Raw genomic sequence first — 24,073 nt, 5'->3', positions numbered from 1 at the left:
ATTTTTTCGACACGGTTGACAAGAATCTTGTGGTCAACCGTGTCGAAGGCGGCTGATAGGTCTAGAAGCACCAATAGTGCTGTACCACCTTGGTCTCTGATTAGTCTGATATCGTCTGCTGCTTTTATAAGTGCGGTTTCAGTCCCATGAAACTTACGGAATCCAAATTGTGTTTCATCAAGCAGGTTGTATTGCTCGATGAATTCCGTAAGTTGGGTGTTCATGGCCTTCTCCACTATTTTCGCGAGAAGCGGTAGGTTGGCTATAGGCCTGTAATTTTTCAGGTCGGTTTTATCGAGGCCGGGCTTTTTCAGGAGAGGTTTTAATAAGGTCTTTTTTAGTTGGGTGGGAAAAATGCCTGTACGGAACATTATATTGCATATTTGGGTTATAACTGGCGTCACCGTATCCATAAATGGGCGAAGAGGACAGGGGTCTAAAGCCGATCCTGATTTAATGGTTTTGACAATGTCCTGGATTTGATCTTCAGTGACTTCAGCAAAGCAGGATAAGTTATTGCTTGGGGAAGGGGTATTTATTTTTTCAATATTTTGATTATCGCCGAGATTGAATACTGAGAAAATGTTATTCACTTTATTGAAAACGAATGTGGCCAATGAATCACAGAAGTTTTGTGAACATGGGGGGGTCAAATCTGGGACGCATCCGGCCAACTGTTTAGTTATTTCAAAAAGCTTCTGGTTTGAATTTTTCGCACTTTCAATTTGCTCAGTATAATATTTTTTCTTAGTTTCGATAATCAGGAGCTTATATTGGGCTAGAAGCTCTGTGTATATCTTTTTATTTCCGTTGTCATAGTTTTTCCTCCATTGTCTCTCTCGATTTCTACATTGTTGTTTAAGTTTTTTAAGTTCCATTGTATACCATGGGGCTGAAGGGGACCTTCTATTTCTAGACATCCTTTTTTTAGGGACTAATTCATTGACGGCCTGGTCCAGCCATGCTTGATATTGTTTGGTGGCGATTTCTGGGTTATTAGACAGCGTGGGCTTTGAATTGTCCAACGCGTCTTTAAAGCTGGGAATGTTGATGTCTCTCCATACTTTGAATGTTTCTTGTTTTGGTACTGGTATTGTTCCGGTAGCTGTTTTGTTAATTTGTATCGTGGCTAAAACCAGGTGATGGTCGGTCCAGGTCATTGGCAGGACATCAGACACCAGCAGATTCTCAAGAATCTGCTTGACTTAATTAAGGGGAGGCTTGCTGGAGCATGTAGGGCGACCACCGTGTGCGGTTTTGGCAGAAGCTTGCTACAGAGCTACCGCTATTAAGGACCCTTGGGGTCCAAGGGGATGCTACCAAAGGGCAGAAACCAACAACTTAGCTGCAAGTCACTATTTTGATCTCCACCCCACTCATTGCTGCAAAGCACATTTGATAGGCGGCAGACCGGAGATGTGAAGATGACCTTTGCGCTTCTTCAGGGGCGCGGTGATTGTTTTCGGTGCTGTAACTATATGGGGACATGTTTTATGCCTCCATACCCTGGATCAATTATTGCAGCCGTATGACTAATTCATGTAACCAACAGTTTGAAGATGTGACCAAAAGACTGGGGAACACACAGGAGACGGGGGTGGGGGGGGGATTCAGTGGTTCATTACTTGAGGCTAAAAGTTGGCAGCCTTTATGTGCATTAAATGCTCTCAAATAAGCGGTCACGAGGCGCAGCTAAAGTGTAAGGATCCCTCATGTTCTGCACACAAAGAAAATGTGCCTTTTGTACAACAATAGGCCTAATCTGGGAGACTCATATCTCAATCGCTGTATATAACTGGCAAGAAGTAGGGGAATCGCCAAGCAGGATGGACGATATTTGGAGACAAGATTCGTACCAAATAAAAATAATTGTATAGTACAAATAATCAAAGCACAATTGCATTGAGCAATCGATTTGGGGTTATAATATGAGATGACCTAAGGCAAAACTTTGAAATCTAATGGGGAGTACAATACATTAGGTAAATAGTAATACCTATAATGTTGACCACTTAAAAAGCGATACAGTACGATATTAAAAATAATGTATAATTTATTAGAGTGCAAATACTACTCTAAGTGGTAAAATATGTAAATAGGCATATGGGTGTGCTGTATTTAGTTGGATTACAGTTCAGAATTATTGTAACAGTGTAAGAAACAAGCATTTCAATGCAACAGGTCTCGCATTTACGTGAGTTTGAGCTTTTGGCATTGTAAATGACAATGCCTTTTATTTATGTTTTGGATTTTCAAACATAAATACAACGCATTGTCATTTACAATGCCAATAGCTTAAACTTGTGGAAATGAGAGAACTATTGCATTGCACATGCTGGTTACATGTAGGTTCCTATTTTTCTCAGACACATAATATATGAAATCAGTTACATTCTCCAAAAAACACTTAATATGCAGACAAACTATACATTTTTGATGTAAAGTGTTTCAGCATTTCCAAAAGTATAATAAAAGTGGAAAACCCCCATTTCTATGGTAAGTCTAGTGAAAAATCACACACAAATACACACTTCTTGTACAATATACAAAATCAAATTGTTATTTTATTTTCCACTTACATTGTACTTGCTTGAATGGTTATACTGTCCCAAAACACTTCGTTGTCAGGGAGTTTGGGTCGCCGTTTGAAGGAACGAGCTGCTTGCAGTGCTTCTTGCGGAGATGCAGCATCTCCGCCACCACCTCTCCAGTTCAGAATCACACACCTGCCCGTCTCACTGCCCAGAATGAGATCTACCGAGGTGATCTGGAACAAACATCTAATGTAAATGGTCTAGCGGCAACTTGATTTAATTTCAAAATATAGCTAGGTGACTACACAACAATGGATCTCCTTTCGTTGGAGTACAAAGTTGTAATAATGTTGCATTTTATTATATTGCATTGTAGTTACTAAAATAAATTTGCAGAATGGTTATATTACTCCACTGGACGGTTATGCAGAGTTCATCTGAAATGTTTTAATATTGTGTGTAAAGACTAGAGGTGCGCTATGATTCTTTTCTCACTACACACACACTTGTGTGAATTTGAAGTAAAGCGGAGTAAGAGAGGAGGCGATCGAGTAGTAACCACTATTCTATGGAAATATAGAAAAGGGGATGCAGTGAGGTCGATGTGGGCAGTGTTGTTTGTATAGTAGAAACTGTGCAGTGTGGGAACAATCATGTAACTTTATTTACGCACGAGTGTAGGAGCATGCATCACACATTTATAGCAAGATGAATTTACAAATAAGAGCTCTGTCAACTGTCACCACAATCCTAAATTGTTTCACTTCTACATTTCTAAAGAACCAGAAGCATATCTTCCAGAACCCAGTTGCAAAATTATTCAGCTACTTAATGTTATCCCACAATAGCATAAGTAGAATAAGAACATCTAGTAGTAATACTGGGGAGGCACTCATATAACCATTGCACATAACTCAGTTAATATAAACAGTGTCCATAAATAATAGTCCATTCATCTTTGCCATAATTAGTCGCAGTTTATACCATACCGGATAAAGATATATAAAGTACCCAGACGTGAAAGGATTAACAACAAGGATCTATAGCTTGCCCTAGCCTTTGTCTTTGGCTGAAGGCCCGGCAATCTGATGGCGACAGGAAAAGGATGGGCTATGTCTGGAAAAGACTATAGGGAACATAAAACGAAAGTTAAGATGTAGGCCAGTAGGGAAAATAAAGAAGAGGAATTAAGGACCCACGAGGAAAGTACTGAAATAGTACAATTTGGTGAGGCTCAATGAAGTGATCAGTTCCTTGGCTATGTGGAAATGGATATGTGGGTGACACTGTCTTATATTTAAAAAGTAACAGCTGGATGATGTGGTGGTAAAAAAGCATTTCAAACACAGAGGGGATGTAAGAGAGAAAGTAGATTCTGTTTGGTAAAAGGCAAGGGTGAAGGTGTTTGAAAGAGTTCAGCATGAGTGAGTGAGGAGCCATTCAGCGAAGAACTGCCCAGAGGCATTTAGATATGTGTGGCTGGAGGTAAGGTGTGAGGGATGAAAAGGGAGGATAAGGCTTGGGTGTCCTCTGAGTACATCATATAATAGTAGAAACACAAGAGGGAGATTAAGTCATAAAAGGAGGTGGAACGAAAAAAGAATACGACTGCACTGTAGGATTGGAGGACATAAACCACTAGGTGCAGGGAGCAAGGGGCCCCAGGTGACAAAAGTTGAGAGCCTGAAAGGAAATGTCTGCATCTACTCAGCATGATGGACTGAGGACAGTTAGGAAGGGAGCTTGAAATACTGAGAGTCATGTTTTATGCCTCAATACCCTGGACCAAATTGCAGCCGTATGACTAATTCATGTAACCAACAGTTTGAAGATGTGACCAAAAGACTGGGGAACACACAGGAGACGGCGGGGGGGGGGGGGGGGGGGGGGGGGTTCAGTGGTTCATTACTTGAGGCTAAAAGTTGGCAGCCTTTATGTGCATTAAATGCTCTCAAATAAGCGGTCACGAGGCGCAGCTAAAGTGTAAGGATCCCTCATTTTCTGCACACAAAGAAAATTTGCCTTTTGTACAACAATAGGCCTGAGCAGGGAGACTCATATCTCAATAGCTGTATATAACTGGCAAGAAGTAGGGGAATCTCCAAGGCAGGATGGACGATATTTGGAGACAAGATTCGTACCAAATAAAAATAATTATATAGTACGAATAATCAAAGCATAATTGCATTGAGCAATCGGTTTGGGGTTATAATATGAGATGACCTAAGGCAAAACTTTGAAATCTAACGGTGAGTACAATACATTAGGTAAATAGTAATACCTATAATGTTGACCACTTAAAAAGCGATACAGTACAATATTAAAAATAATGTATAATTTATTAGAGCGCAAATACTACTCTAAGTGGTAAAATATGTAAATAGGCATATGGGTGTGCTATATTTAGTTGGATTACAGTTCAGAATTTGCGTAACAGTGTAAGAAACAAGCATTTCAATGCAACAGGTCTCGCATTTACGTGAGTTTGAGCTTTTGGCATTGTAAATGACAATGCCTTTCTATTTTCATGAAATAAAACTGGATTTTCAATGTACAACAATGCATTGCTATTATTTAACAATGGTTTTCACCTTGATTTTTATTGGGCTGGGGCTCCTTATCATAAAACAGTATATAAATATTTTATATACATGTGTGTTGAGAAAAATGCAACACATTCGCAAAATGTTAATTCTATTTAAACTTGAGAAATAGGATGTTGCTAAGAGTGATGACTGTTCGTGTACACCCACCAACAGTTATAAGACAATATCAGTTTATTTACTAACACTAAGTATGTATGGGTCACATATCATGGGCGTGATCTAGAAGAATATTTAATGGGAATAGAACATGAATGGTGGGGAGTTCCGCATCTGTACAGCTTAGAGAGGTCATCCACAATTCAGGAGGAATGCACACTGTGCCCATGCTGACTTTTAAATCTAATCCATAAGGTATTGGCTTTCTGAGATTTCATATTTCCAGGGGGATCTCTTTAACACTTGATTTGCTGTTCATCTCTAAATAAACTAGAGTGAAAAGAGACACACAAATATAAACTGTTTGGTCCAGGAGCACAGATCCTCCAGGAGAAAGACCAGAATACGGTCTTCAGTTTTCTAGTTAACATCTTGTCTGAAATGTTGTATTCTATAGACCGAACCTCCTCACCTTCATTTCATTCAATGTTTAACAAAGGGATATTGTAGTTCAAAGATGTTAATACATTCTTCATGATGCTGGTATCTCCTCATGTGTGCCCTACATGGCCCATTTTAAGTTGAAATATTTGCAAATACTGGCAATGAAAGAAATGGTCTCAGATAAGAAGGAGATACGAATTGAAAAATGGCAATATTAATAGAGCTACAAACTGACCATTTGTGTCAATGGTCCTCACTATCTAGTTTTAGGTCACCTTTTTGAGTGAATAATTCCCTCAAAATGTACATTCTAGGATTCCACCTTTGTACATTATTTGCATATGGCCAAATTCAGAGTCTCTGGACCAAAACAATTGAGAAACTGGATGATGGGAAGGGGAGTAAGGAGACATAAGTGCAAGAGAAAGTCTAAGACCTAATCCAACAACAGAAAAACTCTAAGTGACACATATACAAGGCTGGAAGTTAGAAGTATAATAAAAAAGTTAGAAGTAGAATAAAAAAGGTAACCCCTCAAACCCAAGGGTTATTAAACAAATATATCAACACTCTCCTCAGTGTGTATTACAGGCTTATAATTTCCTGTACTACACAGGCACTCTGTCCCGCAACCCAAAGTCAGAACCCAAAATCAGAAAAAAGCTAATGTGAATATGAAATGAACGGAAAATATATCATTTTAACCAGATAAAAATTGTATATATATTGCATTAAAATATCACATACATAAAATGAGAACATATACTACACATAACCACAAAGGAAACTGAAGATTTTTCTAAGACAAATCAATCTGCCTTTCAGCATAAACACCTCTACCACACATATCACTGATCCTCTATGAATTTGCTTTAAGTTATATAGGAATGTCCAGGGACTGTAGGTTGTGCCACAGTAATTAGTAAATTCGTTTTGGTGGAATTTATTTGTAAGTTCCACCTTCTTCAGGACTACGATAAATATATACCTTCCATGGATTAAAAACGAAATACAAACAAAGTTCAGGGCCTTAATATCTCTTATCAGAATGACTAGAGGGGCAAATAAAAATAGATCACTACATAGGGCAGGAAAACAAGCTCTTTTTTACGGATTCTTTTATATGTCACTTGTCGCAGGCATGATTCCATCCAAGTAAAAAGCTCTGCAGTGAGGCACGTCCATAAATTCTGTGAAGATTTATTTATATTGGGATTACACTAACAATATTATGGCCCAACCCATGCAACCGGCTTTCCTCTCACACTGTTTTATAATCCTAATGTATTCTTCTGGTGATTAACTAATTCCTACCATCGATTAGTACCAAGGTAATATTGGTCTCCTTCACCCAATTTGTTTTTGTAAAGGCTGGACAATGTTTATCTGATGACAATTCTATAGTTCTCTAGTCATTTGATATTAAAGTTAGCTTTTTCCTGACTTGGGAATGTATCTCTGTGTATTGCAAGGCATAGTGCCTGTTTTATATAGATTATTATACTTCTGTAACACATACTGAGGGTGTATCCTTGCTACGTAGCCAGGTGTTGGTGTATGATAGTGGATTATGGCAATTAAGAGTTGTGAACTATATGATGAACATATATAACAACAGACTGTTTTAATAGCAAAATGTCTCATTCACTTAATGACCGGCAATCTCCCGCTCACTGAAGGACCGAGATGCACTGGTGCAGCAGAGCGTGGGTACATGTACTCAAATATTATGGAATGCAGCAGGTCAAGATTAATGTGCAGTTGTCAAGAGGCCAGAAGGTGGCTGGCATGTTATTTTGTATTTTTTGAAGACTCGGACAAAGGTGTATTCATATAGCTGTGCTCCAGTCGAGTTGGCTCTCCACTAGAGAAGATATGCCTCTGCACTCCACCTCTGCAGATGACACGCCCAACCAAGCAACAATATAAATGTCACCAATTTAAGGTCTGGGAGGAGAAGGGACAATGGTCTGCTGCAGAACAGATTGTGATCAATCAGTCCCCAGTGCAGGTTGCAGGCAGTCTCCTCAGAGACTTGGATAGTGTTGGAAAGGCTGTCTTGATGTTGGGTCCACTCGGTCTTTAAGTTCCACTATAGGAACTCATAAGTAGGGTCACCTGGCAGAGCTCACAGGGGGGATACACGAGGCAAAGAGGTCTCATAGCTACTCTCACCTGGATCCAGGAGTCAGCCTGAATCGTCAGGATCATAGCCTGAATGTCATGGACACAATGAAGCAGAAAAAAAGCTTTGAACTCAACTGTATCCAGAAGCCCGCAATGAACGGAAGCCTTTAGTGAAGGAATTATGGTGGGACTTTGGCTCATTCATAGTGAACCCCTGCGATGCTAGGAGTGCTGGACTGAAGGTGGTCCATAACTGCCTACGGTGACCCTAGTTTCAAAAGCCAATCAATGAGGTACAGAAATAATGAATAACAGTTGGCAACTTGAACAGAAAGCACAATAATAAAAGCAACAAATAAAGTCCAAATGTCAATCCTTAGTATTTTCTTCTTGCTTTATTCCAAGCTCTTAAGTTGTACATCCATGTTATCCATCTTCTTAACACTTATTGTCCAAGCCACAGACCATGCCGACAAGTGTTTTGTCTATACGACTGTAAGCCATAGACTTCATCAGGGCAAAAGAAAAAGTCATCATAATCATCATACTCGTAAACTTTAGATTTACTAGTATCCAGAAATATCCTTAGAATTCAAGAGTGTTTTGGAGTAGTAGTCCAATTGTAGCGGTACGTCAGTAACAGAAACGTGACTTAAAAAGAAGATCACAATAGACCATACGTCCTTAGTCCGGCATAGCAACTATCGGAAAGTATTCCTGGTGTCCTTCGCGGCGTGTAGCCTTTAGTGATGGAAGTATGGTGGGACTTTGGCTAATTCATAGTGAACCCCAGCAATGCTAGAAGTGCTGCCCTTCTCTGAAGGTGGTCCATAACTGCCTGCTGTGACTCTTGTTTTAAAAGCCAATCAACTAGGTACAGAAATACAGGAACTACTGATCTTTAAAGATGGGCAGAGACGATCGCCATCATTTTCATCCACACCCAAGGGGCACTAGTGAGGCCGAAGGGGAGTACGGAAAACTGGAAATGCTCTTGGCCCACCTTCAATCACAGGTAAAACCTGTGGGTCTGCAGGATTGGTATATGGAAATAAGTGTCCTGCAGGTCTAAGGACACCATGCAGTCTCCCTGGTCCAGAGCTAAACCAATGTGAGCATTTTAAATTTGCCCTTCCGTAGGAAGAGATTTAAGGGTCGGAGGTCCAAGATAGGCCTGAGGCCCAATTCCTTTTGTCGAGATGAGAAGTAGTGGGAACAAAAATTCCTTGCTACCTCCGAGTGCGGTACTCCATTAATGGCAGCTTTGGAAAATAACAGGCTTATCTCCTGTAGCAGGATGGCCAGATGTTCTTCTGAAACTCTTCTGGTGCAGAAGGATATTTTGGGAGTGGGTGGGGGGGACTGGGGAGAAGAGAAACCTGGGAGGAAGTGCTGGGTCCTGTCCTCCGCTGCATGGGCACATTCCACTGAGAGCAAACTAAAGCAGACTGTTAGCTGCTGAGGTGTGGAAAGAGGAGTTAAAGGACTGATGCCCCTAATGGCCTGCACAGTGTCTGCAGGAACCACATCTCTGAATTTCCTGAATTGGTGAGTAAACAGTTTGGCAGGGGACAAAAGCCCAAAAGACCTGCTTTAGCTTTGCTGTCTTTAAAGTGTTCAAAAGCAAAGTCTACCATCTCTCCAAAGAAGTGAGACCAATCAAGGAGTATATCTATTAGCAAAACCTATACATCGTCAGAGAGACACCATTCAGGAATGTCCAATCCTGGAACCCCTGCCTGTCAATGCAATCAGTGGTATCCAAACCCTTGCGAAAAAGATACTTGGCCACATCCTGTCCATCAAGAACAGTCTGTGCCAGAAAGGCCTGCTGTTTGCATCTCACTGGCCATGTTCCAAATGGCACGTGCGTATCAGCCCAACAGGCAGGTTCTTTTATGGATAACAGTGCCAGGGTGGCACAGGAAATGTGTTTGCCAAAGGCAACAATCCTTATAGATTCTGTTAGACCTGGCATCATTGGTGTAAGTCTCCCTCCCATTTTGATGGATTGCCTCCTCCTTTTTGATATGTTTCCGCTGGATTTATGCTTTGGGCACTGTGCCACTGCTAATCAGTGCCACCGTGCAAGTGCTCCCTATGTTAAATTAATGTACTAATTTGCTATTCCATGATTGAGTTATTTGATTTATCTGTCAGCCCCTATTACAGTTCACCATGTTTGCCCAGGGCTTGTAAATCAAATGCTGCTGGTAGGCTTGCAGCACTTGTTGTGACACCCACAGAAGCAGCTTGTAAAGTGTGTGTCAGGCCTGTCATTGCAAGGCCTGTATGCAGTCTAGCACTGCCATGTCGACTTGGCCAAGTGCACCCACTTGCCAGTCCCTAAACCTTCCCTTTGCTTCATATTAGTCACCCCTATGGTAGGCCCAAGAGCAGGGTGCATTGTAAGTATAAGGCAGGACATGTTCTGATGTGTGTAGCATGGTCTAATAGTGAATTACAGCCATTTTCGTTTTTCACTATTGAAGGCTACCTGTTCGCTATAGGTTAGAATGGGCAGTTAGATTATTACATTCTTATAATCCTAAATGACTCAGGGAACATGGTAGAAATTAGAGTTTGGTATGCCTGAACTCAGAATAATTAGATACATCTTTTAGTAAAGTTGGTTTTAATATTCTGTGTTTGAAAATACCCCTTTTAGAAAGTAGTTATTTTCTTGCCTAATATCCAGGCCTGCCTCTACTGGGTAGTGTATTCCTTGTCTGGGTTTGTGAGTGACAGGGCTGGGGGATTCCAGGAGACAGGCTGGGGCAGCCCGGTGGTGAATAGAGAGATCTGCATCTAGATGGGAGGAAGGAGTTGCACCTGTGACCTGAATAGCGCTGGGCCTTCCCTCTACAATGCTGGCTCCACCTCCTGTGGCTTTTCTGATGTCTCTGCCCTGCACTGTGAAAGGAGAGGAGGAATCATGTTAACAGAGTGCTCCAGAGCTGAATCTTCCCTCCACTGTGCTGGCTCCACCTCTTGTGGGGCGTCTGATGTCTTTGCCCTGCACAGTAAAAGGAAGAAGAAAGTCATGTAAACAAAGTGCTCAGGAACTGGTTTGGACTAGGCAGAGGCCTCTCTGCCTTCAGAGAACAAAGGATTTTGGGGTATAAATATTGGGACCCTGATCCCAAGAAATTAGATCACTTCTGGAATAATAAACCTTTCTGCCAAGGAGAAGAACCAAGGAAGCTGCAGGAGTTTGGACTGCCCCTCTGCCAGTGTGCTGTTTGCTAGGTTGGCCTGCAGTGGTTTCTTCATTGCCAAGGGAAAGGAGAAGGAACTTTGTAAGGACTTTCATCTACAGAATATTCTCCAAGGGCTTGAACTGTGCTTGCCTCCTGCTGAAGTCTCAGGGGCAAAAGACTTCACCTCCAGCTCCCTCCTGAATTTCCTTGCTGGGAATTCTGACTCCAGTCACTTGTGTGCCACTCGGAGCTGGAAGCACAACGCATCGAGAAGAAGTGTGTCGCCGCCGCAGCTGAAATCATCGCAACGCCGGAGAAGCGAGCCTACGTCGCATCTCTCTGGAAGCGTGTGTTCATCGAAGCTGCCTGCTGTCACATCACCAGAGAAGGGTGACGCCATTGTGAAAGTCGCCATGTCTTCCCCGGAGAAGCGTGTCGCAGGGTCTGTCGCGGCTCCAAAGTACAAAGTTGTTGCAAGGCCGCCAGGGCGTCATCGCAGCATCAAGGGCGCAATCGTCCCGCATCGCAACTTGATCGTCGCATCGCATCAAGGCGCCATCTTGCACACTGCAACGGGCCCCCAGGCCGAGAATCTACGCATCACCTCCACACCGGTAAGGCTCACGACGAGTCCCCTACTCTGCGCAAGCATTGAGGAAGGACGCAACCGTTCCCCCCGGGTCACAGAACCGAAGCATCTCCCCTTTTGCGAGCCTTTTGTTTACTTTGCGTTACGCATCCAGGTGCTTTGTTGAGAACTTTGTCGCATTTACTATCAACTTGAACTAAGCAACTTGAATCATCTTTTAAGTAATCTTAAGTGTAGTAGTGTGAATTTTTGTTGTTTGTGGTCTTGTGTTTAAGTCTATATAAAGAATACTTAATTTTTATAAAACCTGTGTTGTGTCCATCTGTAGAGTTTTCAATGTGTTATTCTGAAACCAGTTTCACCTTACCTAAAGCGCCGGGATTCTCTTTTTGAGTAACCGTTGCGCTATACTAAATAATAAATAACATAACATAACATAACAATGTATTACTGTGTATATTCACAAATACTTAACACACTGCCTCTGAGACAAGCCTGTCTGCTCGTGCCAAGCTACCAAGGGGTTGAGCAGGGGTTTTTAATGAGTGTAATCCTCTTATCCTGAATTAGAATTAAGGGTCTCTATTTGGACAAAAGGTGAATACCATAGCCAACTAGAGACCCCCCAGATCTAACAGATTCTCTATCTGTGGGACCATTGTCTGGTCAAGGCCTGTTCAATGAGACCTTCAATAGCAGGCTGCTTGATGAGAAAATCTAGATCACAATACACTTGCCCATTGCTTCTGTCCACCAGCCAATTAATTGGTGGACAAGAACATGGTTTTGACAAGATAGCCATCAGAGTATCTGTGCTGGCATCCTTAAACGAGGGCTCAGATGTTGAAGTTCCCAACCTCAAGGGAAGGTAGCAGTAATTTTAGTACCTTGGCTGCCCCCCTCGGACCACCACTACAAATGAGCATTAGTAGCTACAATATAGTAGAGGGAAAGTGTTCGGAATCACGGTGCAAGCCAACCGTCATTTAGTAATTTCATAGGACAACATCAGTCAGGCTCACGCCTAAGCCAGTTTGGGGTCCGACATAGGCATCTGCACCGGATCATCCATCGGTGTCAGGACTGTTATTGTAGCAGCAGCAACCAGTATGAATTTCGGGCAAGGGTGAAAGTCTGTACCGGAGTCAGTAAGGGCCCAAAACAGTTCCGACGGGGACAGATCGCATCTGGGACATGTGTGCTAGCAATAACCCTACCACAAGACCTTACAGTTCTGTGGGGCCCAAAGGCACACTAAAGGAAACCGGAAGCATACTTAAAATATACAGCATGGCCTCTATGAAGGCCTGGATCTGATCCGGGATTGATGACAGACCTGGAAGCCCATGGCGACCCAAATAAGGAATCTGTTCCGTGGCAAGTGCCCTCAACTATGTACGACTTATATCTTGATGCCCTTGCGCCTTCTATTTGGATTCAGAGAGGTGGGATGAGGTTGTATCCCACTTCACTTTCTGAGCTTGTATTTGAATTTACTGAAGTAGTTCAAGTAGGAAGTGAAATGATAATACGATAATTGGAATGGGCTCGGGATGATGCCTGCGACTTGGAGCAGGTGTGGGGTCTGTGTGAAAACTGCAACCTCTTGTGTTTGGAGACGTAAAACTTGCCTCCGGGTCTCAAATCGCCTTCACGCTCATTGAACCACATGTATCACACAACAAGAGCTGTGTCTAAAGCCCAAGCACCAAAGGCACACCTTGTGCAGGTCTGTGGCAGATATCTGTTTCCAGGAGGCATGGCATGATTTGAATTCTGTTTTTGGTGGAGACACTGCTCGCTAGTACACTGTTGAAATGTTTTGGTGTCACTAAAAGACTGACTAAGTCGGGAGTGGAGATGCAGAACTGCGTTGGAAGGTGCAGGAATAAAAAGAAACGGACACCAGCGTTCAGGGGTGGCGCATATATGCCACATGCTGCTAGTTACCAGCACACAGGAGCACTGCCACAAAATTCTCCGGATCCAGTCTGGCACCTAAGATTTAGATATTTTATGGTGAGTAATGTGCAGTTAGTATTCATAAGAAATCAGTGCACCTGCTAGCATGAATGAGATTATGGAACAGTGGCAGTAGAGAATGAATGGAAAATAGAAGGAAGAGGAAGTGAAAAAGCAGGATATAGTATTAGACTAATGAGAGGCATGAGAAAAAGCCCAAGAGAAGGAAAGAGGACAAAAATGTCAGATGGGAAAACAGATGTGAGGCAGGAATAAGGGAAATATCAGAGCAGAGATAAGAAGGAGGAAGGCTGAAAAGCAGCCGCAGGGAATAAATTGGACCAAGAGGAGAGGCATGAGGGAAGAGAGCGAGTAATGAGAAGATAAACATGACAGTAGAGACCGCAGGACATTGGGAGGCAAGAATTAAGAAGAGATGAGAATAAAGATGGTTAAGAAAGTATTTGGAGGAAAAAGAGAAGAGGCAGGCAGGAGTCATGGTATAATGTGGTGTTTTGTTCGTATCCTTTTGTCAGAACTTTACCAATACAGATTTGACACACCACTGTGCTCTCAAATACAAAACATAAAAGCTGTCGAGAGAGCTTGATTGTACAGAGTTAACATGTTTGATACAATCATGTGCAAAATACTGCTAAAACAAATTCAATACTAAAATGATGTGTTGTAGGTAAAGTGCTGTCCTTTCAGTAAATACTTTATTCACAACTGTAGCAAAATATTTTTTGGGGTGGAAGTGCATTGGGATGGAAAGGAGGCGACAGACTTCAGCTTTCCACTTCCATCAATAAACTCAAAGTGTAATCATCCCTTGAAAAGCAAAACTACAATACAAGTGTCCAATCACAAGAGCAGCATAGCAGGTATCACTAGAAAACCACTTTCCCCCTGGAGAAAGGACGAGACAAGGACACATGGTGGCCCTTCTTGACACTGCAATCAAATGGTAAATGGTGCATTCTTTCTCTTTAGGGTCTGAAAGGTAAAGTAAATAGGAAAAACACTTCATTCTGCCTTTAGCAAAGCTTGGAAGACCCAAGTCTGACCATAGATGGGATAACTCAATGCAGAAATATGGAGTCTCTATTCTTCTTGGTACAGTACTTGACAGACATCAATACACCAAATGGTCAATACTGAGGCATGCAAGATGGGAGGGACTGACTGTACAGCCTGTTATATCGCTCAAGACATCATACTCATTTAAAAGCAATAACTAGTAGGAAAAGACTTAATCTGAGCAAGAGAAATGGTGCAATATCTACAATGGATATCAATGCTGAAAGTTTTCCAAACGTAGACTCAAAAGCAAATACTACAATTGTACCTAAAAATATGCATATATTAATTGTATCTTGTAATAGTTTTCTTATTCTATTTACGTTACCACATATTACAAATTAAAAATAGCATCCTATTATATTGTAGTGGATAAAAGTTAATTATTTTGGCCGGAGTTGTTTTGACAGCGCCGATTTAGTAACTAGACAGACCATTCTAAAAGGAGCATTCATAGTTTTGACACATGTGATTTCCAAAATCCAGGTTCTGGCTTTTACGCTTGCAAAACTATTAATGTGACAAAAAGTGACCTAGCATCTGATGATGGAGGTTGTTCAATTAACTCTACTTTGAAAATGTGAACAGCTCATTTAAATTGGGGAACTTTTTTTACTAGAACTTGCCATGAATTTGATTGTATCTGTGAGTTACTCCCAGAGCATGAAGAGGAGCTAGATAATTAAACACATATTTTCTCTTTTGTCTGGTGTGTGCAAACTCTACTTACGTACATTGATCACTATTTTGGCATCTTAATTTACAGATTCATTGGGTACCTGAGTAACAACGTTAAGGCGAAAAATGGCACTTATGTAATGCTATGATTCCTGTATAATTTGTTACTTTTATTTAAAGTGAATAAATTATCATCTACACAAAAAACTATCCTGAAATTCAATAGCAAACCTCTATTTTTTTCCCAACGTCTTCAGTCTTTGCAGCAAATTTGAAAGTGAATTTTCTTGTTTTCCCAGGGACTAGACACATTGTTCCTTGTGGAGACAGTTCCATATTCTCACTTGACGGACACGCATGTTCCACCACACAGTACTCATTGTACTCCTGAAACAAGAACATTAAATTAATTGCTACATGTCAATGAGTAATTACTTTACCATTGAGTTTTATACAGACCAACATACATAAACATGCAAAATACACAGCAAATTTCAAATGATTTAATAAAATAGTGTTACCCTCAAGTTGCAGTAACTTAAAGTAAGTAAAGAACAAAAAAACAGAATTACAGAGCGTGACACTTTACACAGAATACCAGAAAATGTCTTCAAGCTACATGATTTAAGGACAAACACTACCTTTCAAGATACTCACAAACACCCCTTAAAATTTGCACCCAGTGATCTCCTTGCTTGCCTCACCGCTTAGTTCCTTAACATCCTTTCACAAGCAGATGATATTCTAAGCAGGTCAGAGCAGTGAGGATGAAAGCATCATGAACAGAAGAAGCAAAGGACTAAATAGGTATGCATGCATGCACCACATGGTGTTCACAAACATAAGTCTATTATAAGTTTGTGGACTACAGTAAAATGTTGGGTTTCTTCCAACTGGTCATATACAAGAGGCTGTACCAATGGACGGAGCAAAAAAGTGTCCATGGGCATGAAATAAAAATTTGCTGAAATTCACGTTTAGTAATGTTTGGGTATTCACATTCACGAATGGCCTTGACAAAAGGTATGCAATAGCTACAAGCTGTGTTTAGGAAGAGGTTCCAAGAAAAGGAAATTATCTACAAATGAGGGACTTTTAAAGCCATTATAATTTAGGAATCTGTGCATTTTTGCACCCATAATAAACGCTAGGGTTAGGAAAATAGGCATAACTCTTCAACATACTAGAAAATATACAATAGTGATGTCATTTCTTTGGGATAGAAACATCTAGATATGAAAATATCCAGCTAATAAAAAATAAATAGAAGAAACCTGGGAGTAAAAACTCCAGGAAGGGTTATGCTAAGCATTATGGGGTAATGGCAAATGTTATGCTGAAGATTCGAAATACCACAAAGGAAAACTTAGAATTAGAGTTTGGTGAAACATAAGATAAAGGAGAAATGATTAGATTACTGGAAGGGTGTCTCGACGCATATAGAACACCAAAACAGAAAATGCTTTATTTAAACCTGGTTACTCCAAACTCAAAAATTGTTTATGCTAATTGTAAAAATGATTTCAAAAGACTAGCAGAGGGAAGGGTATTACCAAGGAAGAGTGCCTATGTGGAATGTTGGGCTGAGGTCCAAGCAAGCAGCTGTTTTACTTCAATGAAGAGTCCTACAATGCACAACCATTGTGTCCGATTGAACTCTATTAGAGATGCCATTCTTTCATGGATGCTCAAAATGCTGCTGTGAAATGTCTAACTTTATTAAGTTACATCATTTGTCATGACAAACCCCTCTGCGGGCTTAAAAGTAATAATATAGCTTTATTGGCTTCCATTAAGGGCAGCGAAAAAGCAGGCCCGTCCTTTTAAAATCTGGGAGGCATACCTTCCCACAATGCATTGTTCAATCAGTTACCTGCTAAAGCATGTTCTTTTTTACAAACTAAGCATTTCAATGACGTTTATAACCAAAGCTCAAGTACTGACAGGGAGGCTTTTGGTCGTTTATAACTTAAATGAAGATTCTTACGGTGCAGACTAGAACAGCAAGTCTACTAGGCGGCTGCTAGGTCACAGTAGTAAAATGTTTCTAATCTTTGGAAATTAGTTGTATAGACACTGCTCTCATTTTAAAAGATTTCAAAACATTTCTTGACCAACGTTATCCTCAGAGTCCATTTCTACACAGTTTTGTCTAACACAGTTTTGTCTAAAAAAACTTATGTATTTACTTCTGTCACCGCATTGCAAAAGTTTAAACCTGGTACATGTCTAACCCAGGCTGTGTTGGCAGTTTTTCCTTTTGTGGAGTGGGCCTTGGGTCTACCCGGAAAGGGTTTGTAGGACTTTAATATAAGAAAATACATGCCACTGCCTATCTTGCAATAGATTGTTTAGAAGTAGCCAGACTATGCCTAATATGACCATAATTCACAAATATCTGATCAGTCTGTCTAATATCTTTTGACGGATCTAAACACAAATGTAGTACTCTTCTAACATCTAGAGAGTGGAGATCTCTCTCTGCCGGTGTACATGGATTAGGAAATAAGGTATGAGTGTAATAGACTGATAATTGTGAAGTTTCAATTTTGGGTAAAACGGAGTTCTTAAAACTACCCTGAGGCATGGAAAACAGTGATTGGCTCTTATAACTCACTTACCCTTCTCACTGCCGTAATTACTACTAAAAAAGCAGTTTAACATGAAATGTGCTGTAAAGGTGATTTGTGAATAGCTTCAAAAGGGGGTGCTCATCAGTTTTCATAACACAAAATTCAACTCCCATGCCGGTTACTATCTTTTTATTGGAGGAAAAACCACCATAAGACCTTCCTCGAAATCTTCCGCTAAAGGAATCTTAAAGAAGGATATCTGTTAGAGTGATCTTCTGGAAGCAGTGATGGTCGCCAAATAAACCTTTTACCATGGAATTTTTATAATTGATTTAGTGCGATAAAGCAAGTATGGCAGTATGACATCATCATGACCATTGTTTGGAAGCTAGCTGCAAATCATTTCCACTTTAAGGCATAACATGATCTTGTTGAAGGGAATTGTTACTCCTTCAGGATATTCATGCGGATCAAGGGGTAGATTTAAAAGCCAATAGTGTCTGATTTCAGGAGCTATGCAGCCAAATTCAAAGACTGATGACTCGGATGCTGTATGTGGCCAAACGTCTACTCAACAGATCTGGTCTGCGTGGCAATTGTTTGTGTTGCAACAGGGACAAGTTGTTAGAAAGTCCAGGTACCACCACTGCCTCAGTCAATCTGGTCCCATCAAAATCACTTTCATTTTAGAATTCCATAGTTTGAGGTTCACCGGTGATTTCAGTGGAATTGGTGGAAAGAAACAGACAAATGGAGTTGACCAACCGATCAAAAGGGCATTGACCACCGAGGTCAGATATGGTGCTCTCGATGCAAAGTTTCAGCATTTTCTGTTTTGAACTGTGGTAATCTGGTCTAATGTTGAAGTACCTCATTGAGAAATGGCAGGTTTGCAATCTTCAGGTGTGCCTCAGGTTTCAAAGACGATTAACGAAGTTGTGAGAGTCTTCTGAGCGAGATTCCAAGACAATAGGTGGTTGGCAAATGTTCTGATGAGTCCACTGCAGTGCTTATAACTGGGCTAGACACAAAAGGACCTTCTTTCAGAAGCTCCATGAAATAATGCTATATGTGCAATGGGCTGTCCCACACATCTTTCTTCCTGTTGTGTTCAACCTTGTGTTTTCTCACCTACAGAGGAGCAGCTGACTGAAGCATGCTTTTATCTGACCGATGTGACTCTGATTTAATCCAGTTTGGGAAGCATTTTAAGGAATTCAGGGTCTTGCTCGCAAGGCTTAAATGTTTTCAGAAGACATAGGGCTGCCACTTTAAATGTCTAAGGGATCAAGAATTTTGCCTCTGCAATTTCTAACAGATCCGGGACTAGAGGTAAATGTGGATAAGAAGCAGATCTTAGTTGAAGCATTTCTAATATGACAGAAGCTGCTGGATGTGGCCTTTCCAATGAGATGTTTAATTTCACTGCTCCTCTAGTCAGAACACCTTAAAATGTTAGGATATCGTCTTACTGAGACTCTTTAAAAGGGAAATGTGCCAAAATGTAGGCATATACGATGAGTTAAATGTATTTGTTTAATGAGTTATAGAGAGAGATCTAGAGTATGCATATAATCTCTGTCTTTTGGTGGGCACCATACTTAGAGGAGATGAGTAGAGAGAGGATTCTATTCCTTAGGGGAGACATGGACATCACCTACTTAATGAGTGAAACGTTCAGACCTAGAGAGAAGTTTGAATTGGATCCCCAATTGGGACTATTCATCTCAATGGCCAAAATAAGCATGGGTCAGATTTGAATCTTCAGCCATGGCTAAGAGGTGACTATTACAAACTATAGTTTTGGCTCTTCATTTCTTGCTGGGAGTGGTCAGGATTGTATTAGTTTGTAGGAGACATGGGCCAGCCTTGTGGTGATAATATACTCTGAAATTTCTTTGATGAGGAACGAGTCTGCATCTTTATACATCTTTTTAAAGTCAATGAACTAGGTAGGGCTCTTCTACGTCAAAGAAGGATGAGTCAACATACATCATGCGCTATTTTGTAGAGCTGAATGGGCTGACGTCCATCTACCTGCTCAGTCGACAATGGGAGTGACGGTGATCTATTCAGTTTTGATAATGAATGTCTTGACAGCAAAGATCTTGAATGCAGTCGGTGTTGACGAGCCACCGCTGATCCATCGCCTGATGACAAGCAGGTCAGAGCCAAGCTATTTGAATGGAACCTTGTAGGTCTCATTGTTGAGCACCCTCAGCTGCAATGGTTTGCCAGGTGTTTTCTTTTCTGTAGCTCTCGCTCTCTGTGGGAGTCTTTATCACATGGAAGCACAATTACAAAAGATGGATGAAAGGCAGATTTTTCTTGTTTCTTCCTCTTTCTTCTCTCCTCATCCACCTTAATATTCTGCACTATGCGGTTCAGTTTGATGCCTTTCCTGTCTTTGATTTTTTTTTTCTCTTCAAATGTCACAGCTAAGCGTCAGAAGACAACTCGACATACAAGAACACCATGACAGAATACCACCAACTCATCAGATCCACCAAAAGGACCTTCATCCGAAACAAAATCCACGCCAATGCCATTAACTCCAAGGAACTCTTCAACATCATTCATGACTTGACCAAGCCCCCCAGCAAAGCCACGGACGTCACACCGTCCCAGGACCTCTGCAACAAACTTGGCTCCTGCTTCCACCTGAAACTAATAATCCTCTATGACAACTTAAACAAACAGAACCCGGACACCGAACCTACTCCTCCCCACAGCAACGACAGCCAGCCTACCATCTCCTCCTGGACCCCAAACACCGCGAAGACTCTGCATCGACCATGAAAGGCATTCACTCAGGAGCCCTCAAGGAACCCTGCGCTCTGCACATCTTCCACAGAGCTGCCGTTGCTTTTGCATCGGAGCTACGACACACCATCAATGCCTCTTTCAAAAACACCACATTACCCGCCGACTGGAAACGTGCTGAAGTCAAGCAACTCCGCAAGAAGCCCTCAGCACTTTCGACGGAGCTCAAGAACTACTGAACCATCTCTCTCCTCCCTTGTGCAGCCAGAGTCATCGAAAAGAACGCCCAACTAATGAAATTCATCGAAGAGAACTCCATCCTCGACCCTTCCCAATCCAGATTCCGCAGCAACCACAGCACAGAGACAGCCCTACTCGCCGCTACAGACGACATCCGCACTCTCCTTGACCAAGGCCACACCTGCTCGACCTCTCTGCATCCTTCGACACGGTCTCCCACCGCACTCTCACCGCCAGATTCCACAACATCGGCATACAGGGAACCGCCATCGACTGGCTCCACTCCTTCCTCACCGGCAGAACCCAAGGAATCAGACTTCCACCTGTTTCTCTCTAAACTAACAGAGGTCAGTTTCAGAGTACCCCAATGATATTCGCTCAGCCTCACACGCTTCAACATCTACATGGCCACCCTCACCGCTATCGTCATGCAGCACAGACTCAGCAGAGTATCCGACGCCAACGACACCCAGCTCATCCTCTCCCTCACTAAAGACCCCCTCACCACCTGACTCAGGAATGAAGGCCGTCACATTCTGGATGAGCAGAAGCTGCCTGAAGCTCAACTCGGAGAAGACAGAGGTCCTCAGACCCACCCTCTCTGCATGGGACAACACTTGGTGGCCCATCGCCCTCAGCAGCCCCCCACGGATCAGGCCCAGAACCTCAGCATCATACTAGACTCCTCCCTCTCCATGACCCGACAGATCAACGCTGTCACCTCCACCTGCTTTAACACCCTCCGCAAGACCTTCAAATGGATCCCCCCAGAATCAAGAAAGACCGTCACCCACGCACTCATAACCAGTAGATTGGACTACGGAAACACCCTCTATGCCGGGATCAACAAATCTCTGCTCCGCAAGCTCCAGACCACATAGAACACCACAGCCAGAATCGTCCTCAGCATCCCTTGATACAAACACATCACCCAACACCTGCGAGACCTCCACTGGCTCCACATTGAGAAGAGAGTTACCTTCAAGATACTCACCCACGCTTACAAATGCCTCCACAACACCAGTCCCAAATATCTCAATGAGAGAATCGCCTTCCACGCTGCATTTCATATAGTGGCGTTTCTCAGCTTTTGTTATATGGGCTGTGATCCTTTGAAGAAATGGTCTATGGGCCATTGTTACATAGATATGAATGCAGTGAAATGTCTATAATGATTTTTGATATCCTGGCCTAGGTTTATTTTTGCATAAGACACAAAAAGCCAGTTCACGAGTCTAAAGAGTTTAGATCCATTCCCAGCTATATCCGAATCCTTTGGCTTCAATGTGAGCAACATTCTATCAGTGGAGCACAATCAGTTTGGAAGCACCACCTGTTTGGAGACTATCTTAGAAGAAACGGAAGTCTAAATGGAAGAATTTTGGCTGTATTTTAAGCATCACTTTACCGCTGTGAAACGTACAAATGGGTATTGAAAAAGAGAGAGCCTGTACTTCAAGTACTCTTTTGGTTGATGTAAGTTACACAAAAAAGCCAAATCTCCTTAAAAAAACGCCCTTCACAAAAATGTAACTGTTAGTCGAAGCATGGCCTATAGGTTAACGAAGGCTGGAACGTAATGCAACAAAAATATAAAATCAGTTATGCAGCAAACATTCTTTTACCCCCTCTACCACAGAGGTTTAGAACTTGCTTTTTGAACGAACAGGGCCTGTTGGCAACATCTAAATGCATTCTTATGCATAGTATTAGTATTTTATGTGCTGATGAATTGTAAAAAGCAAATTAAATAGTGTTGAAATGTTTTCTGGGATCATCCCACTGTGAGGGAAAATTCTCAAATATGAGTCTATACAGAAAAAAAATAAGTTACACTTGGAACTGTATTATTTTGCCATGAATATCTTTTCGTACCATTCATAGATTTGTAGAGGCTTTCAAAATATTTCACTGCAGGCTGGGAAGCCACTGTGACTAGGACATGAAAAGTCACTCTTATGTGCATCAATTTCTTTGGATTTCTTCCCACTCAGTCAATGATTGGATGGGTACCTCAACTCTGCACTGCCACATTGGCCATTGCCATCTCAGTGTTTCAAGCAGGAAATGTGCATTCTGGAGTATATTGACTCAGCTGTAACATCATCATCATCATCTAAGAAATTGTACTTCCTAAGGTTGCACTAATTCATATAGCAAGGTTTTCTTCTATACCTACTACAATGTATCCCTGGCAGCACCAGAGTGCAATGTAGAACACTAATGAGCCAGTCCAACTAAATAACAAGAACCCAACTCAATGTCTTGAAAAGAATATATTCCATGCTCTAGTTTCACTACATGAACATGTTTCATTTGAATTTCAGTAAATTTCTAGCACTGGATGTAAGTTAAACAAAACTCATACAACCAAATTAATCTAACTAAAAATCATAGAATTATAATTTTAACATAAAAAGATTGACATGTTTACCTGATTATTGAAACCGATGCAAAGTTTGGAAAACCGGATAGGATGAGGACAGTCAGCTTTAAGATATAAATGAAACTGAACAGGTACATCCACATGGAAACTTGGAGATAGAAACTTGGCTTTGCATTGCACTAAAAAGAAAGCAAAGGCTACAGTCATTCTGAGAGCTAAAACAAATTTTTTGGAAATTATACTTTAAACCCTCGGTAATATATTTCACAAAAGTTTAGTTCAAAATGTAGATGGGGCTTAAGCATTGTACCATACCCAACGGCTGACAATGCACTCCTAGAAGAGAAGGTAACTTACCTTCAATAACAATCTTTCTGATAGATACCCTATCAAACTGCAGATTCCTCACCCTTTAAATATCCCAGACGCTAGACTGGGTCCAGACACATTCCCATAGCTCTTTCTTGCGAGACATTCCCATAGCTCTTTCATGCCAGTAGGAAGCGCAGGCCCCACATCAATCCCAGAAACAGTGCCACTATGGCATCACTGGACAATAAAGCACCGCCCTCCTCGCCACACCCTGAAGCCAGTTTCCCATCCATTTTTTCCATGTCAACAAGGCGGAAGGATGAGAATGGCCTGAATTTCTTAGAGGTGCATCACAACAAAACAATTTGTAACCTTATTCACCCTTCAAGACAGGGAGGAGGGTGGTATCAGTAAGGAATCTGCTGGTACAAAGAGTATCACCGGAAAGATGGGAAAATTGGGTTTGTTAGTGAGGCCATTCTG

At 41.6% G+C, this 24,073-nt stretch overlaps 1 protein-coding gene across 2 annotated transcripts in view; it reads right to left on the bottom strand.

Moving 5' to 3' along the window:
• The window catches only part of TRAPPC11 (trafficking protein particle complex subunit 11), a 461,933-nt gene that overhangs the window by 276,206 nt on the left and 161,654 nt on the right, over positions 1–24,073 (bottom strand). For both annotated transcript variants that reach the window (XM_086962470.1, XM_086962471.1), the window contains exons 18-20: positions 23,327–23,457; positions 15,548–15,703; positions 2,580–2,767 (exon numbers count right to left, since the gene is read on the bottom strand). In XM_086962470.1, coding sequence (XP_086818596.1) covers positions 2,580–2,767; positions 15,548–15,703; positions 23,327–23,457 — 475 coding nt within the window. The remainder of the gene's footprint in view (positions 1–2,579; positions 2,768–15,547; positions 15,704–23,326; positions 23,458–24,073) is intronic.

Source organism: Lissotriton vulgaris, chromosome 3_1, assembly GCF_964263255.1.
Source record: "Lissotriton vulgaris chromosome 3_1, aLisVul1.2, whole genome shotgun sequence".
Taxonomy (NCBI): domain Eukaryota; kingdom Metazoa; phylum Chordata; class Amphibia; order Caudata; family Salamandridae; genus Lissotriton; species Lissotriton vulgaris.
This window is presented reverse-complemented; position numbering and strand designations above follow the sequence as displayed.